The sequence below is a fragment of the Xyrauchen texanus genome, chromosome 4 (assembly GCF_025860055.1).
Source record: "Xyrauchen texanus isolate HMW12.3.18 chromosome 4, RBS_HiC_50CHRs, whole genome shotgun sequence".
Taxonomy (NCBI): Eukaryota; Metazoa; Chordata; class Actinopteri; order Cypriniformes; family Catostomidae; genus Xyrauchen; species Xyrauchen texanus.
The window spans coordinates 5910593-5927957 of NC_068279.1; the positions used below are offsets into that span (position 1 = coordinate 5910593).

General features: G+C 37.9%; 1 protein-coding gene across 1 annotated transcript in view; it reads right to left on the reverse strand.

Moving 5' to 3' along the window:
• Nucleotides 1-1430: 1430 nt before the first annotated feature.
• Nucleotides 1431-17365, reverse strand: part of LOC127643304 (reticulon-4 receptor-like) — a 94864-nt gene continuing 78929 nt past the window's right edge. The window contains exon 2 of the mRNA XM_052125986.1: nucleotides 1431-3519. Coding sequence (XP_051981946.1) covers nucleotides 2102-3519 — 1418 coding nt within the window. The 3' untranslated portion in view covers nucleotides 1431-2101. The remainder of the gene's footprint in view (nucleotides 3520-17365) is intronic.

Below are 17365 nucleotides of genomic sequence, written 5' to 3' on the forward strand. Positions count from 1 at the left end.
CTCCTACCCCCCATCCTGTGCACAAGCAAGAACCACCCCCTGTTGCTCATTGGCTGGAGTTGTGTTGTGTGGATCGGTCTGAAATGTCCCATTTATTCATTTATTTTTCAGCCCACCCACAGAAAGGACATCTAGCAGACTGTGAGAAGATATTTGCAGAATTTGACAAAAAGTATATTGGATTAGAATTACTGGGTGCACCTTTAAGTCCATACTAAAGACTCATCAATTTAGCCAGGCATACACCTCATTTATCCTTAAACTCACAATTAGGCTGCTTTAGTTAGGTCTATCGGACATCCATCATGGTCTATAACTCTGCATACAATTGAATGGCATCTACGCTAATAGATTTTTTTGTATCCCGAGGTTACCAGAGCCAGCCAGATCCAGCTCCGTTCCTGCTTGTTGTTGGACTGCTATGTGAAAGATGATGACAAACAACTGCCAGCCAGATATCACTTCAGTTTTTTCACTTCAGGATTTAGGATGGATATATATATAAATATAAACTAAATATTAAAAAAAACTAAAAACATAAAAACAATGGACTTAAACGCTTACTTAATAACTAATATTGGTATTATATTCATGTTGTTTAGCCAGAGGAACTGGCCCCCACAGTGAGCCTGGTTTCTCCCAGGGTTATTTTTCTCCATTAACCAACATCTTATGGAGTTGTGTGTTCCTTACCACAGTCTCCTTCAGTTGGCTCAATGGAGTTCTAAATACAATTATTATTTAATTATTTAAATTCTATATACAGTTTACAATCACATTTAATCAAACTACACAATGATCACTCTAAGACTTTTAGATATTACAGTTTCAGTTTTTGTTAATGCATGATTTCCTGTAAAGCTGCTTTGAAATGATGTATGTTGTTAAAAGCGCTATACAGTACCAATAAAAATGTCTTGACTTGATTGAATTAAATTCAATCAATTGAAATGCATTTCACCATATAATCATGTTAGGATAGCAAAATAAGTAGGCTTAAACATTAAATGTGGGTTTGATTGCAACAAGGAAATAAATTGTTTGTGGCAACCACATTGTCTTTTGTGCTGTGAATTATTGACATTCGAGAACATGAAAGCATTGAAATTTAAGAGACATTTAGAAAACCAGTAAATTAATTATTAGTAATATTAATACATTTCAATGTTTGATTTTCAGGACATTTTTGAGGGGCTGCCCCCTTAGATTTTCCTTGTGCCCATCTCAGTTGGATGGCGAAACGACCAAGGAGTATCCCCCGGTCAGACGAAGAGAGAACTTATTGCTACCCTAAAGGTCAAAAAGCAAACCAAGCGAACCACTGTTTTATATGCAGTATCCCTATCTGTTTCATGCGCTGCTGTACTGTTATACAGTGATATAGATCATCAGAAGCCATCTGTAAAAAATGAGATATTTTATTTGTCATACACTGTATTTATGCTCGTACACCAGCAAAATAAAATGCATTTTTATGATTCCATCGCAATTTCAGTTAACAAATAGACAGCATTCCTTTATCAAATGCCACCTGAGTCATGACAAAAACAGAACATAGGAGATATTTGGGGAGAGATAACCATATGTCTTTACTGAAATACTGAAAAACATAGAAAACAGCATAGATCACAGGTATCAACTTTTAAAGAAAAAAAATTATCGGGAACAAAATCATGTCACTCCCCTTGGTTTCCCATCTGCAACATTCCTGGGTGCTTTCGTCATCCTCATTTAGTCATGTTTTCAGGATTTTTTATTTTTTTTTGTGGTTAATCTACAATAGTCACTTTCTGAACGGTTGAAGCTTTTTTTGAGGTGATGTGAATAGGGAACTCTCCGCAGTGTTTCTTAAACACAGCACATTTAAAGTACATACAGTAGAACAAACATTTGGGCACCAAGTTGTATATACATTAGATCTCATTTATTTTGTAAAGGCATCCATTTCTTTTAATGCGTCTATAGCATTGTAACTTATTCATTCTCAACCATGCGGGGCAATGTCGTAACCCCCTTTTCATTGTCTTTGCCAGTCCACATAGGCTACTGCAGGTATTCTCAGTGTCATTGTCAAGAGCAAACTGATGGATGAGTGTATGAACTAGGACAAGGCAAGGGACAACCAGAACAGGGGGAAAAACAGAAGGCCCAGTGCTTGAATGGTGGATCCGTGACCCTTTAGACATGACTGGTCTGATTTGGGCTTTTTGGAGCACTTTGTTTTCTTTCTAGAGGGCGCTGTAGAAGGTTCCAGATTGTCCAGAAGCTCTGGGTTGATTTTGTCCAGGGATTGGTCAAGGTTGTTGGACAAGGTTCCCAAAGGACCATCATTGAGACTTTGTTTATTACGGGTGTCATTTTTTACTCTATCAACCTCCCGGTACTTAGTCTTGGAAATGTTCTCCTTCTCTTTCAGGGGGTTGTTGGTGATCTGACGACTATTGTAGGATGAGGGATCAGGGAGTGACTTACTAGAGATGATGAAAGATTTGTCATTATCTGAAAGACAGCACCTAGGAATGCTTTCAATAAGAGGGTCATCCAGTGAGAGGAACTTTCCAGAATGTGCCTTGGTGTTGAAGATGCTCGTTTGAGCCTCCGAGGAAGCGTCTACACATCCCTCCAAGTCATCACTTTTAAGTCGTTTCAGGTCCTTCCCATTCAGAGTAGTTGGAAGGTGGCATTCCAGCTCTGAGCTGGACCCTTTGAATTGTTTGAACCAGTCCCACAATGGCTTGGCTCGGCAGTCACAAATCCATTGGTTTCCGTTGAGCCTTAGGAACTGGAGGGAAACCAGAGGGTTCATGGTCTCCCCCGTCAACATTGTGAGGTTGTTGTAAAAGAGAAACAACGTGGTCAGCTTGCCAAGATCATTAAAAGCACGCTGTTGCACGTGTATGATGCGGTTCTGATGTAGGAGCAGACGGTCAAGGTTGATCAGACCACGCAACATGTGGTCGGTCACCACCTTGATCTTGTTGTTGTGTAAGAAAAGGTAGGTTAGGTTAGCCAGGTCCAGGAAAGTGTCTTCGTGCAAGGCTAGAAGGTTATTATCCTGCAGGTAGAGATACTGAAGCGAGAACAGTCCTCGGAAAACTCCAACTGGGAGCTCGGACAGCCCGCACCTGTGCAGGTGAAGGGTGTGCAGCTTGGTCAGACCCCGAAACGCGGTGGGACTTATGATACGAAGGTTGCTGTTGTCACCGATATCTAATTCCTCCAGTCTTTCCAAACCATAGAATGCTCCCGCCTCAATATGGCTGATATTATTTGAGTACATCCACAGGACAGTAAGATTATGCACAGAACTAAAGCTGGTCGATCGGAGCACTGTCAGTTTGTTGCTCTGGAGGAATATTCGCTGGCTACGGACGGGAATTTCGGTGGGAATGGAGAACAGACCTTGCTGTTGACAGGCCACCGTTAGCTTTGGCTCACTGTAGCACACACACTTCGCCGGGCAGCCGTTCATCACTGGCATCAGGTTAAGCCATAACACTAAGCAGAGGAGGTGACCACCTGTTGAGGAGAAACAAAATGGCGAGGTCAGTTTGAGGGCAAAACTGCAGCTACTTAATTTTGCATGAGATGTTATTTCATGTTCACTGTTGAAGAGCAAAATAACTGAATAAAATATGCTTAATAATTGCTGATATGTTATGTATGATAAGTTATGCATTGGGATCATTTGTTTTTGGTCATGTACAGTGACAAAAAGAATTTAGGGACATAAGGCACTTAAAATACCCACATCCAGACAGCTCTGCATGTGTGCATGCCACTGGAAAGGAAAGCTATAAGCTATGATAAACCCTGGATGACCGAAAAAAATCTAAATGGCCATAAAGAAACACATTTTTTCAAAAATTTGAAAAATTTAAAAAGGCTGGGAATACTATCAGTGGCATATTAAGCAAGCAAAGAGGACATATTATACAAATAAATCAAAAGCTTGAACAACAAGAATCCAAAACAGTGGTGGAATCACATCAACAACAAGCTTGGACGATCAATAACCAAAAGAGCTGGGATAAAACTTGATCATGTGGATGACGATCACATGGCAGAAGTTTTAAATAATTTCTTTGTGGAGGCCTTGACAAGTGACAACACATACAATATTTCCTTTGCCTAAATCAATAAAAATGGATGAATAAAGCAAACTGGACAGATTAAACAAGCCCTTTTAAGACTAGAGGCAAGTAAAGCAAGCGGCCCTGATGACTATGCAGAAGATTTAGCTCCAGTCATAACTCATCTAATCAATACTTCCTATCAAGTAGGCATCATACCAACATCATAGAAAGAGGCCAAAGTGTGCCCAGTTCGTAATGTTCCCCTTGTGAGTGAAAAATTATATTAGAGACTAATTTCTTTTACTTTCTGCATTGGAAAGATTCAGGAGAAATTTGTATTAAAGAAACCAATGCCAACAGCTTTGAAAGAATGCAAAAACCAGTATGCATATCTGCCAAAACATTGTACAACAAATGCTCTGGTTAAAAACACACACACCTGGCTAAGGGAGACAGATTCACATCAGCCAACTATGATCCGAGTGCTATTGGCAGACATCTCAAAAGCATTTGATCAAGTTGAACATCCAAAGCTATTTCAGCATTTAACAACAATTAACCTCTGTCCACAGCTGTTGACTTGGTTGCACAGTTACACAACAGGAAGATGACAGTGTGGTTGCAAATGACAAATGCAGTGCATGGAAATCTGTGACATCAGGGGTGCCCCAAGGTGGAGTTGTTTCACTATATCTTTTCCTACTTCACATGTCAACTCGTGAGGTAATTTTCAATGATACACTGGAGAAGTCTATGCTGATGATATTGGGATATCTCAAGCTATTACGTTATAAGACATTTTAAGTGATAACAAATGGAAATGGAGGCACAGGCTCTGGAGACTTAATCACAAGATAATAATATGCTTCTCAATGGCAAAAAATCCACTCAGATTGGGTGATCAGGAGATACCTGTGGTATTACAGTCAAAATACTTGACAACCAATTAAATGCAAACCACCACATATATGTATGTATGAAAAAGCCTCTCAGCAGCTCCACTTCTTAACAGTGTTGGCAAAACATGGAGCCTCTGCTGATGACCAATCCGGGGTGGAACATTTGGATGGCTTCTTCAGAAGCAAAATAACTTAACTTTATTTAAAGCAAGGACCAAACATTTAGCGAATTCCACCATTCCATTTGGTATCAGACTTTTTAATAATAATAGAGCTGTCATTGAGAATTGATTATATATGTAGGGGCAGTGGTGGCTCAGTGGTTTAGGCTCAGGGTTGAGGCACCACCAAGATGCCGCTGTTGGGTCCTTGAGCAAGGCACTTAACTCCAGGTTGCTCCGGGGGGATTGTCCCTGTAATAAGTGCACTGTAAGTCGCTTTGGATAAAAGCGTCTGCCAAATGCATAAATGTAAAATATTACTTTTGAGTATTTTTAATGTGTTTGTAAATGTGCTTCATATTTGTCTTTTTAATATTTTATGTATTCTCTGCATTAATTAAATCATGGTGTTGCTAAGCAGAAAGTGAACTTAAAAAATCGGAATTGAATTCCGGTAGACATTACAAAGTATCAAACCAAGTGGCATTTGCAAATAAATGATGCGTAAGTTCTTTTTTTCCAGAATAAATTTCACATGTGTGAACCATTTTTCAATTACTTTCAACCAAATGGTTCCAAGGTGATTTATTTGTGGATGTACAATGTCAGATTTTTGCACGTTAACCAAACTAATTATGTGTTTAAATATATAGATTTGTTTTTAAATTTTCATCTAAAAAAAATATTTTTTCTCTCTCTCAAACTAACATCTAATGTAGCTTATGTTCTTTGCCACAGTTGCCTTTGGCTTGCTCACTGGGGGTTTAAAAACAAAAACATTAGGCATGATTTACAATAGCCTAGTTTCCATCCACTTTTTGTGCTATTTTGTTATTGAAAAAGTGAAAATGCATACACATTTTTTTGCCAAATTTGCCGGCTTCTACCTGTTTCCATTCAAATGGCCTTGCGATTGAAAAAATGGCTAAAAGAATACTGTCGCATAAGTTTTGGTTTATCGCAAAAGAAATCTGCCCTGAAGCCGTTTCCATTCAGAAATGTGTGTACATTGCTAATTCACCTCCCAGATGTCCCTAATTGATTCCTCTGATGTTTTGGTAAAATGGGGAGAGTGAGACAATTCATTGAAATAAGCCAGCTTACTGTCACTTTAATTTCATAAATAAAAGCAATCAGAAGATGAGTAATTGCAATTAAAAGGGAACTGTTGCCCTTTTGATAGGACTGTAATATTGGTCCTGATGTTGCGCATATCACAGACTGCCACCGGTTCTGACCCAAAAGCAAATCGTCATGGCCCTGTTCAAGCTGCCAAACTGCACCAGTAGCGGGGGAAACTTTCGGTCTTAGAATAAGGAACATCCATCCATGTGTATATGATGTGTGTACAACTATTAAAGAAAAATTGATGCAGTGTAATTTCAGGGTTTACATACTGTATAATACATTCCTTATGTTCAATAGGCTATTTTGAACAATCATCTAATCTAAAGCATTGCCAACACAACTGCATCATGTCCCACATATTTGTCCATCAACTTTTAACGACCAACTGAACTTGATTGTCATTTAAAATTAATTTTAGTGTCATAATGCAATTAACATTTTCTGAAGAAGCTCAGCAGATGTAAATCTGATGTAAAGAGGGATAGATTTAAAATATTTATCCATTTTTAAATTTTCAAAAGCTCCTTTTCTGAAAGTGAACTTAGCATTGGACAACTAGTTCTAATATTCTTGAAAAACGTCATTCAGCCGACTTTTTTGGTCTACAGAACAGGGTAAGAATCATTTAAATTTGTGTAAAGAAAAGGAATATATTGGTCTAAAAATATATATTTTTTCGTTTGGTAATAATTTTTTTTTAGTTTAATGCTTTTTTTTTTAACTTGGTAATTTGTTTAAATTAATACAGGGACTTTTGCTGGCATTTTTTCAAAAGTAAGCTAAACAATAATTTAATAGAATTGGGTTATATGTTATTGTTCCAAAAAAGCACACTGAAGCTTTTCTCCTAGTATTGTATATTTATTTTTCATTTAAAACATTGTTGTGCATAGAAATGATATATTTTGTATTGTGGGCTAATTCTGTGACTGCCATCTATTATTTTGAATGGTGAATAAAAGCAACTTTAATAAATAAAAAGATGTCTTGCGTGATTAAATTAATCGCAAAGAGTGGCCATTCATTTGTTCTCTGTGCACTTGCCGATGTGCATGATATGAGCTATTTGTGTTGGCACTCCTGGAAGTTTCATGTTTGTAGCATCGGATCTATATGTCGTTAAGATCAATCTATAATCACGTACAATAAATTGTGAGCCACCAAATGGGCTCTATACATATAACAACCCTAAAATGGCTGCCTGCCTGTGAGCACACTACCTATCTGTGCTTGTGCCAGCTTGTTTAAATGCTATCGGCAAACATTTGTGAGATGGGACCCATTCCCATCCTTCAGCCAACGCAAGCAAAAAACACCAGCCAATTTAGAGGACTGATATATGAAAAATGGGAGGGAGCGTTGCACAGAATTAGCTATTGCTAATAGCAACGATGGAGCTAATCACATCCCAGCATGCTTGACATTTAGTCTGTCCAGGTGAAGATAAGTGTGGTGTGGGTGTTTAATGCATGGAGGAGATGGGGCCAGAGAAAGGACTTCTGGATGTTAGATTCAAGTCTCCTGGGAGTGTTGCAAGTGTGAACATGCTTGAAGTGTTTTTGGAGTGTTACAGAAAGATAAGACGCCATCTTCTAATGTTTGATCTGAAGCCCAAAGGTCTCTCTGTGTGTGGATGTGTCACTGATTTCTGTGTGTGGGATTATCGATGGGAGGCTTAGAGATAATTAAGGGATTTTTGAGCCAGACATTTTTTAGGAGACCAGGTGAAAAAAACACATCCATTAATGATGTCTTTATAAAACGTCACTGAAAGCTAAATTCAGGAAAAACATTAACAACTTAGCCTCTGTTTTATATTAACTGACATAAAACCATGTTCATTACTGAAAAAATAAATACAAAATAAAATAAATAAGTGTAGTTTGTCAAGACAACCTTTTAATTTGGCTTGACAAAGTCTTGTCTGAAAGCTTGAGTCAAGTTAGCTAGCTAGCTAACTAGTGTGAGTAGTATGTAAACACTTAAAATGGTAAAAAGAAGTGTACCACGACTATCCAGATGATATACTTCTTCAACCATCAAAACGGAGTGTGGAATGTTGGACACTTTGTGCACTCAGCGCTTATGGTTTGCCATATGAAGCGGAAGGGTCGGATACCTGGCTGCGATGCTGGTTTGACAAAACAATTGAAAGTAATGGAGGATGTTGCAACTAGCAAAACTTCAGTGAAGGCAGCACCTTTTGTAAGTTGACTGCTTTGCCATCACCACATGCTTTGTGAAAATGTTCATTAATTGAGATATTTTTAATAGATTTAAGTGTTGAAATGAGTTTGGCTAACACGCTAAAGCTAACGGCAACAAATCATGTGCATTTGAAATGTCACTTCCGTCAGCTGTTAAATGACAAATGCTTTCATGTGGTAAAAAAATCTATCTATCTATCTATCTATCTATCTATCTATCTATCTATCTATCTATCTATCTATCTATCTATCTATCTATCTATCTATCTATCTATCTATCTAAATTACTCATCCTTTGTAAATGTATTTTAATGGCTAGCTATATTCATATTTATCATAAAACCTATCTTACCTCAGTTTGTCTCAAATTAATCTCAAATGTCTCAAATCTTTATTCAACAGTAACATTTACATAATCATATCCACATGATATATTTTCACCTGCAATATAGAGCATGCAGAAGAGCCATACCACAAACATGCAATGTCTTGTAGATCCATCCACCTGGTTCTCTAAATTCCTCCCTGTCCCTCTATCTTGCAGATTGTTAAATGGAGCTTGCTTGAGGCTTGACAGCATCCCTGTGTTACACTTTCCCTCAAATATCCTTCCTCTCCCTCTCTCGCCTGTCATCTTTCACCACTGAGCTGTCAGGCCTCCTCTCACTCTTTCTGCTTCACGGCGTTTCTCTCTCACCCTCTCTGCCGATAAAATTATTCTATTGCCGCGCTTTGAAATGTTAGGCTTAACGAATCCACCAGACCGCCTTTTTTATCCTCTAGTCATTAGCAGGCTATCCCCACCCACACAATGCAAGTCAGAGATTCGTTTTTAAAGTGCACTTTTTTTATCCGTAGCTGACCGCACTAACCTTGGCTTCTCAGCATCTTTCATCTTTTTAGTGCTGAGTAAAGCTGCTCAAAATGTCATACACTGTCTTCCAATTATTTCAGTGCATCGTCTTGTAGCCTGGACAGTCACATAGCCGTGTCCTTTATTGCTGGTCGCCCTTTTTTGTAAAGGCCATTTGGCAGAGACATGGACAACATACAAGCTCTCCATGTTTTTCGACCACATCTCCATCAGTATGCCAGTCAAACCTCCACTTGCTTTGTTTTTTTATTTCTGTTTTCTGTCGGGGGGATGCCAAACCTTACAGACAAGATTAAGATTGCTGGTCATGAGCATATGTTATCTTTTGGGTGCTAGTCACCAGTATGGGATGCTTGTTTGCTGGTGACCCTGCCAGCTTTTTAACTAGCCTACCATCCAGAATTTCTTGGTCAAGCAGCTTTAAAGAATAGTTCACCCAGAGATAAAAATGCTCTCAGTAGAAGAATATCTCAGCTCTGTATGTCAATAAAATGCAAGTGACTGGTAGCCAGTACTTTTAAGCTCCAAAAATCACCAGATCCATATGGATCCAGTGCTTAAACCCATGCCTTCAGAAGTGGAATGATAGGTGTGGGTGAGAAACAGATCAATATTTAAGTCCTTTTTTACTATAATTCTCCACCTTTGACCAGCCCATACCAGTAGGTGGCAATATGCATGAAGAATGTAATCGCCAAAAAAACAAAAGAAGAAAGTGGAAGTGAAAGTAAAAGCAGAGATTATATAATATTGACCTGTATCTCACACATGCCTATTATATAGCTGGGATAGTCTGAGGGTGAGTAATTCTCCTCCCTGCTCAGTCAATCTCCATTTCAGTTTCATGTTCCCATTCTTCTTCTTCTGTTTTTTGGTGATTCACTGTCTTAATGCATATCGCCGCCTACTTGGCAGAGAGAAGAATTTATGATAAAAATTACTTAAATATTGATATGTTTCTCACCCACACCTATTATATTGTGTCTGAACACATGGGTTTAACCACTGGAGTCAAATTGATTACTTTTATGCTCCCTTTATGTGTATTTTGGTGCTTCAAATGTTTGGCACTCAATCACTTCCATTGTGAGGACATAGAGGTGAAATACAGTCTCAATTTTATTGGGATGTCTGGTCACTCGCATGCCACCAAAACAACTTCTTCACAATCCGATTTCAAAAAAGTTATTGCATTGTATTACTCCAACTGCATCACACAATATTCCCTCGTCTTAGCCACATTGTCAAATTGTTTACCATCCTATTCGTTTTGCATTGCCTTTGGTATTTGTAAGCCAGAGTGGCATCGTGGAAGCCAACTGCTTACTCATATTGCAGAGAAGCCAAATAGCGTTCTCGAATGACGAGCTTATTAAGAAGCGCTATTCATGCTGAGGACCGCACTCTTTCATTACTGTCAAGCAGAACGGTGTATTCAGCTTTGCATAAAATGCACTGATTGCCGCTCACTCTCTCCACTTCTTTGAATAGCTCTCATCCCAATATAAAAGACACCACGGGAGAGCAAGTAAGCCATTGATAAACAAGGAGGGAAAATCAAGAACACTTCTCCACTGTCTAATTGAATTGTTTGTATGGAAAACAAAAAGGATACAGAATACAGAGCAAGGACTTGAGATAATTGTGTGTAGAGAGAGAGAGAGAGAACAAAACAGACAGAGTGACTCTGAACACATTTTCATATGTCACTGACATATTGAGTGCATGGAAGGACAAAATATTTTTATTTCATCCTCACTAGTGTGTATGAAAGATGCCATTGTTTTGAGACCACCTACAGTGAGTTGAGAATTATGTGGATGGTAAAAAAAATTGTTTTCTTTTTGATTATTATCTTTGGCATTATAGAAATCTGAACCAATGCGACATTGTGCATTTCAATGTTGTGACAGGATGGAAGAAAATTAGCCATGATATGGTAAGTTTTGCTTTGATTTGTCAATTACCGAAATTTACATGTTGTTGACTTCATGTTTAAGGTCTATGCCCTCATGAGTTACCCAACATTTCTTTACCCATCAGCATCATTTTCTGCATTCCATAGATTTACAGGATTACTGTGGGGCTTGAACCAGCATGCTTCTGATTACCAGATTACCAGTTATGGTGCTTAGACCACTACACCACCACCACTCATTTCCTGATAGTTGACATAACTACTGTGCCAACATCTTAATCATGCAATGAAATAAAAAATGAATTTGCCACATTTCAAGCCTCTTTAGTCCACAATGTTTCAGCTTCATTGTGAGCTTTCTGAAGACCAATTAACCATGGAACTGAAGTACCAATTACGATCGAGTCCCAAATTTAGAGGTAGAAAGGATGAAAAAGAAAACAGTAATCATGGCATCACAAATCTTTTAATGTAAGATGACTTCTGCTACTAGACACCACATTGAAATGAAATTACACATTTCAAAGACTGGAGTGAATAAATTAAGCATTTTACTCCTAAAAAAAACCGTAGCTAATTTTTTTTCTAATTTTTAAATGATCACAGCATAACAATTTTCAATTGTCTCTAGAGGAAACAAATAAAAGTGAATATATTTTGCACTATTGCATAGTAAATGGTCTGCACTTATATAGCACCTTTTTAAGCCTTAACAGCATTCAAAGCACTTTACACTGTTACTCATTCACCCATTCACACACACACACACACACATTCATATACCAATGGCAGTAGAGCTGCTATGTAAGGTGCTAGCCTGCCATTGGGAGCAACTTGGGGTTCAGTGTCTTGCCCAAGGACACTTCGGCATGTGGAGTCGTGTGGGCCAGGATTCAAACCACCAATCCTGCGATTAGTGGCCAACCCGCTCTACCAACTGAGCCACTTCCGAGCCATATACACCACCTACAGTGTCCAGTAATGTGAATAAATGACAATGACAGGGCACAGGATAAAATTATTATAATTTGTGGTTGTTTTATTCCAGTCTGCACTTGGAAATTTGGAACTCAGGCAGGAAAAACTATCTTATATTGTGTGACAGGGCGGAGCTGGGTTGTGATTCTACACACCGGGTCACTTATCAGGCTAATCAAGCCTCAGAGAGGGATAAAGGCCGACTGCGGAAGGTGGTGCAGGAGAGAGAGAGAGATCATTTACGGCAGCTGACCGCATGTGTCTGTTTGTGTCTTTTGTTTAAGTTTGTCATTAAAACTATTATTTATATTGTCAAGCCAGTTCTCGCTTCCTCCATTCCATTATATCCCTTTACACTGGTGCTGAAGACACGGGAAGGAGGAGGGATACGCCGTAGTAGAGTTCTCGCCATCACCATCCACCCCAACGGAGCAGCCATGGCCATCTGCCGGGGGATGGAAGAATGGCCGCTGACCGCGAGGGGAGAAGGGGCTCCTAACAGACCGTCTGGAGTGTTCAGGGCTGCTGCCAGGGGTGGAGGAGTCCCCTACCAGCCGCTGAAATGCAGCGGGGTCTGAGACCGCCAACACTTTACATTTTTCCTATTCTAATTAATAAGACAACCTTTAAGATTATCAGAGAATAACAACCAAAATGTTTGTATTCTTTTTTTTTTAAACAAAGTTTCTATTGTATATGGCTTCAGACTTTTAATTTAGCTCACTAATAATAAGGACGGCTTTAATGTTATTTGTATGGTCTTTTTGAAGCTTTGCAGTGCAAATCACCATTCACTTTTGCAGTATGGCAAATAGAAGCTCATTCATTCATCCTAAGATAACCTGTAGGTGAATACATTTTTTGAGAGAACTGTTGCTTTTACATGTAGACGTGTTCATCTAATTTTTTACATTGACATTTTATGCATTTGGCTTTTATCCAAAGCAACTTTCAGTGCACTTATTACAGGGACAATCCCCCCGGAACAACCTGGAGTTAAGTGCCTTTCTCAAGGACACAATGGTGGTGGCTGTGGGGATCGAACCAGCGACCTTCTGATTAACAGCTATGTGCTTTAGCCCAATCAATATTTTTATGTGAGGATCGATATTCTTGATACCACATCAGTATCGAAAGTATAGATATTTTAGTATTGATCTGCCCATCCCTAGTACCAGGCTTATTAGACCACCTCCTCTGTCACAAGTTCCTCTTACTTTTTGGACCACTTCCCTCCAACCACCATAGAGGTCATACAATAGAGAGAACAATTTTCTTTTCCAATCAATTCCTGATTGATAAGATCCTGTTTCCTTCAAAGATGTGTCACATTACAGAAGTAAAATGGGTTGTGAATGCATTTTATGTTACCTTTAAATAATTATGGGTTGTCTGTTAATAAGTTGTGAACTTTTCAAAATAACTTAAAGGAATGTGCCGGGTAAATTCAAGTTAAGCTCAACCGACAGCATTTATTTAATTCCATAACATAATATTCATTCCATTAAAATTCTCTCTGTTAACAAAAACAATTAAAATAAATAAATAATAAAATTGGGCCAATCCATATACATTAAAATACACATAGCCACAATACATGTGGATTTACCAGCGTAATGGCATTTCACTCAGTATTTATTACAGGGTTTACCAACGTTATACTGCCATGACAAGCTGAATTATTGGATCAGATAAGGTTTGTAATCAATTCTATCACACTAAAATCATGTTAGCATGTACAGTATTCTGTTGACGTCTTGTAGCTATACTTTTGAAACAGTGTGTTAGAGCTTAATATCTGGCCCCATTCACTTCCACTGTAAGTATCTCACTTACCTTACTATAACTGTAAACTAAACGAGTGATGAGTCAATATTATCATTTGTGGTGCCACAAATATTGTCGAGTAAGCATAACTTGTATTGAACCCTGAACATTCCTTTAATAATGAGACTGCAGGAGTGGTGGCCTCTGATTGGTTCCAGAACTCTTCACCTAATTAGTTTACTATTTAAAAAAATATTAATATTTCCAGCATTTCTAGTCTCTTTCTTAATAGTTTCCCTCCTCCTACTTCTGTGCTCCTCTTCTCTTTCTAGCAACTATAATGTCCAAACCCATTTCTCAAAAGACTATGTTCTCTTCATGGATTATAAACCAACATAAACGAAACCACACACAAAATTGTGTAACATTCTTAACTGATCACAAAACCCCATCCAAAGCAGCACATTCATAAACAAGGAGTTTTAGCACTCCATGCTAACATAACATTAAAATATTTGTTTGTGAGGCATCTAAGGTGTTTTTGATTTTAGGATTCAATATAGCCAAGTCAAGCTACATTAATACATACACAAACTAAAACCACACCTGGATGGCTTAGCATTCCTTTTAGGATGCGCAAATGCAGCATATTTACCTCACTACAAAGACACTTTTAGTTTCAGATACAGCAAGCCCATGTGGACAGATCTGTCAAAATAAAAACACTTCTCTCCGCTTCCATTCCCATGAAATCTAAATTCAACGTTGTGCCAAATGTGATGCTTTCATCATATTGTAAACTATTTATTTTCTATGAGTGAAAGCACAAGTTGGAAATCCTCCAACTTCACCAAGACTGACAGTGCCATCTTTTAGGTGCCCAACTTAATGAGATCCTGGACTGGCGGATAAACATGCTAATTCAGTTTTGGGTGGCAAAGTGATTCGAAATGCAGTTGAAACAGCTGCAAGTCAAAATAGTTGCACGTTGGGAGCAAATTGGTAATTGGCTCAGTGCACAAAATGTACTGTCACTCATTCAGGCTTTTCTCACCCTATGTATAAATAAACATGCACATGTTCATGCCAGAAGTGTTCCCACATATCTTATTGCAATGGAAACATATTTTGATCTACAATCCAGGAAAGCAGCATCTTTTCCCTAAGCATTTAATCATAATTACAAATAATTGAGAATGGGCTGTCAGCTAAAGAGAGTCATCAACTGATCATTATCATGAGCACACAGATAACACTTTTATCCAAACAAACTTTTCTAGCTGAAACCAAAGTGTAGTATGGACAAATGAAGATGAATTGTTTGCTTGTTGGTCCTAATTTGAATAAATTGTGTGTGCATTTTATTTCTTAGTGCATTATAAAGGAATTAGTAACCATTCTGGACAGTTTACCAAATAATTCCTGTCCCTGTGTTTCATTTATGCCTTGGCTGAGTTTTCTTTGTTAATATAATTATATATAAAAAAAAAAAAAGACAGCTTAACTCCGTGTTTCCCAACCTATTTTCTGCCATGGCATACTTTTTACAATTCATCTAATCCCATGGCACACCTCTATCCCACTGTCCCACATAACCATCGTTGATAGTTTTCCTTTTCAAGAACTTCCATGTTTTCTGTTCATTTTAGTTGCGTGTTTACACATAATGTTTGAAATTCGGCTATGCAATAAATGCAAGTCATGTAGGTTACGGTATAATGAGATCACAGGTGGCAAGAGTGCTAATTGGGTAATGAATAAAACAACACATTTGCATCTTTTCTTATTTTTAGATTTGTTCTTGCAAAATTACTTCTTGCAATGCCACAGCAAATAATTTTTTATTTATCTATTTATTTATATGGCTCCTGACTAACATTTAAGAGTGGTAGCACTGGTGTTATATTCTACAAATGGTCGCAGCGGCACTTGAGTTGGCCGCACCGGTCTTTCTTTTTATCAGGATCTTGATGATTAAAATACAGTCATCTGAAGACAAACAAAGCCTTTTTCTACAATCATTAGAAACGTTTTTAAACAGAAGGAAAGTTCCATTGTATCCATTGTTTTAACTGTGGTATTTGCAATAAGATCATAGTAACCAAAATTAAAAGTAAAACCATAATTACCAGTAACCATAAAACTAATTATGGATTTTTTCGTAAGAAAAACACATCCAGAAATTTGTATTCTCTCAATATTATATTGATATAAGTTCATGGTATATATAATTATAATTTGTAATATTTGTTATTTGTGGATTGAAACCTTGCAATTTCTGTCTGTTCATTGTGCAGATTTTCTCTTTATTACTTTTCAATGCTGTTTAGAATGTTGGGACCGTTTAATGCAAATTTAAACTGGTTTAATCATGGACACATTATAGTCTTTCATAGAGGTATAGAGGAAATAATCAATGCCAAATTCATGACCCAGACCTTGCTTCTCTCTGCTCTGTTTATGATGATCTGCGTGGCTGAGTGCTCGAGACCGGTCCACGTGTCAATGCACGTCTCTGCGCAGATCTGTCCATTGAGCAGCGCTGACTGTTCCGGGTAAAGCTGTTTCTATTTAACGTTTTGAACATTTGCCATTTGATTATTCTCATACGGAACAAAAAACAACAGAGCACAATCAGAGAGTCAGCCAACTTTGTATTCGCACCAGTGCGACCTCATGCAAAATTTAATCGCACTGTTAGGAAAAATGGTCTCTGGAATCTGATAAATTGGAATCTGATAATTTTCACACTAGGGTACCACGGTGCCACAGTGGTTGGGAAACACTGGCTTGGAAACACTGGCTTAACTCTTTGCTCTTAACCAAAAGTGAATATAGTAAAGCACTTTGAGACAGAATTGTTAAACCTCTGAGAAAGGCCATATTCTATACTTCTGTAGATTTTTATTTCCCCCTGAAATCCATTTATAATGGTAGTCAAAGTATTGCACCATTAACTGTTGTAATTTAGTTTTACACGACTAACCCATCAAATTAAACGGGTTGTTGCTTCTGTACCTTTAAGACTTTTAAATGTGAATTTAATCTCTTATGCTTGGCTACATTTACATTTATGTATTTGACAAACATTTTTATTCAAATGACTTTCAGTGCATTCAAGGCATGATAACCCCCCTTTAAAACTTTTCAAACCAATATATTTACTTTACTAGTATAGAGTACAACAGTGCCCGCCCACTTTTTTCAGCTGTTTTGGTTCCGGAAGTACTGTCCCCACCCCCAATAGTGATTTAATAAAATCCTTCATAGAAGAGTAAATTTGTGAACCAAACCAACCAGCTTTTGAGGTAAACCACAACATTGCAAACTTAGATTTGAAATAAAGAAGCATTTGAA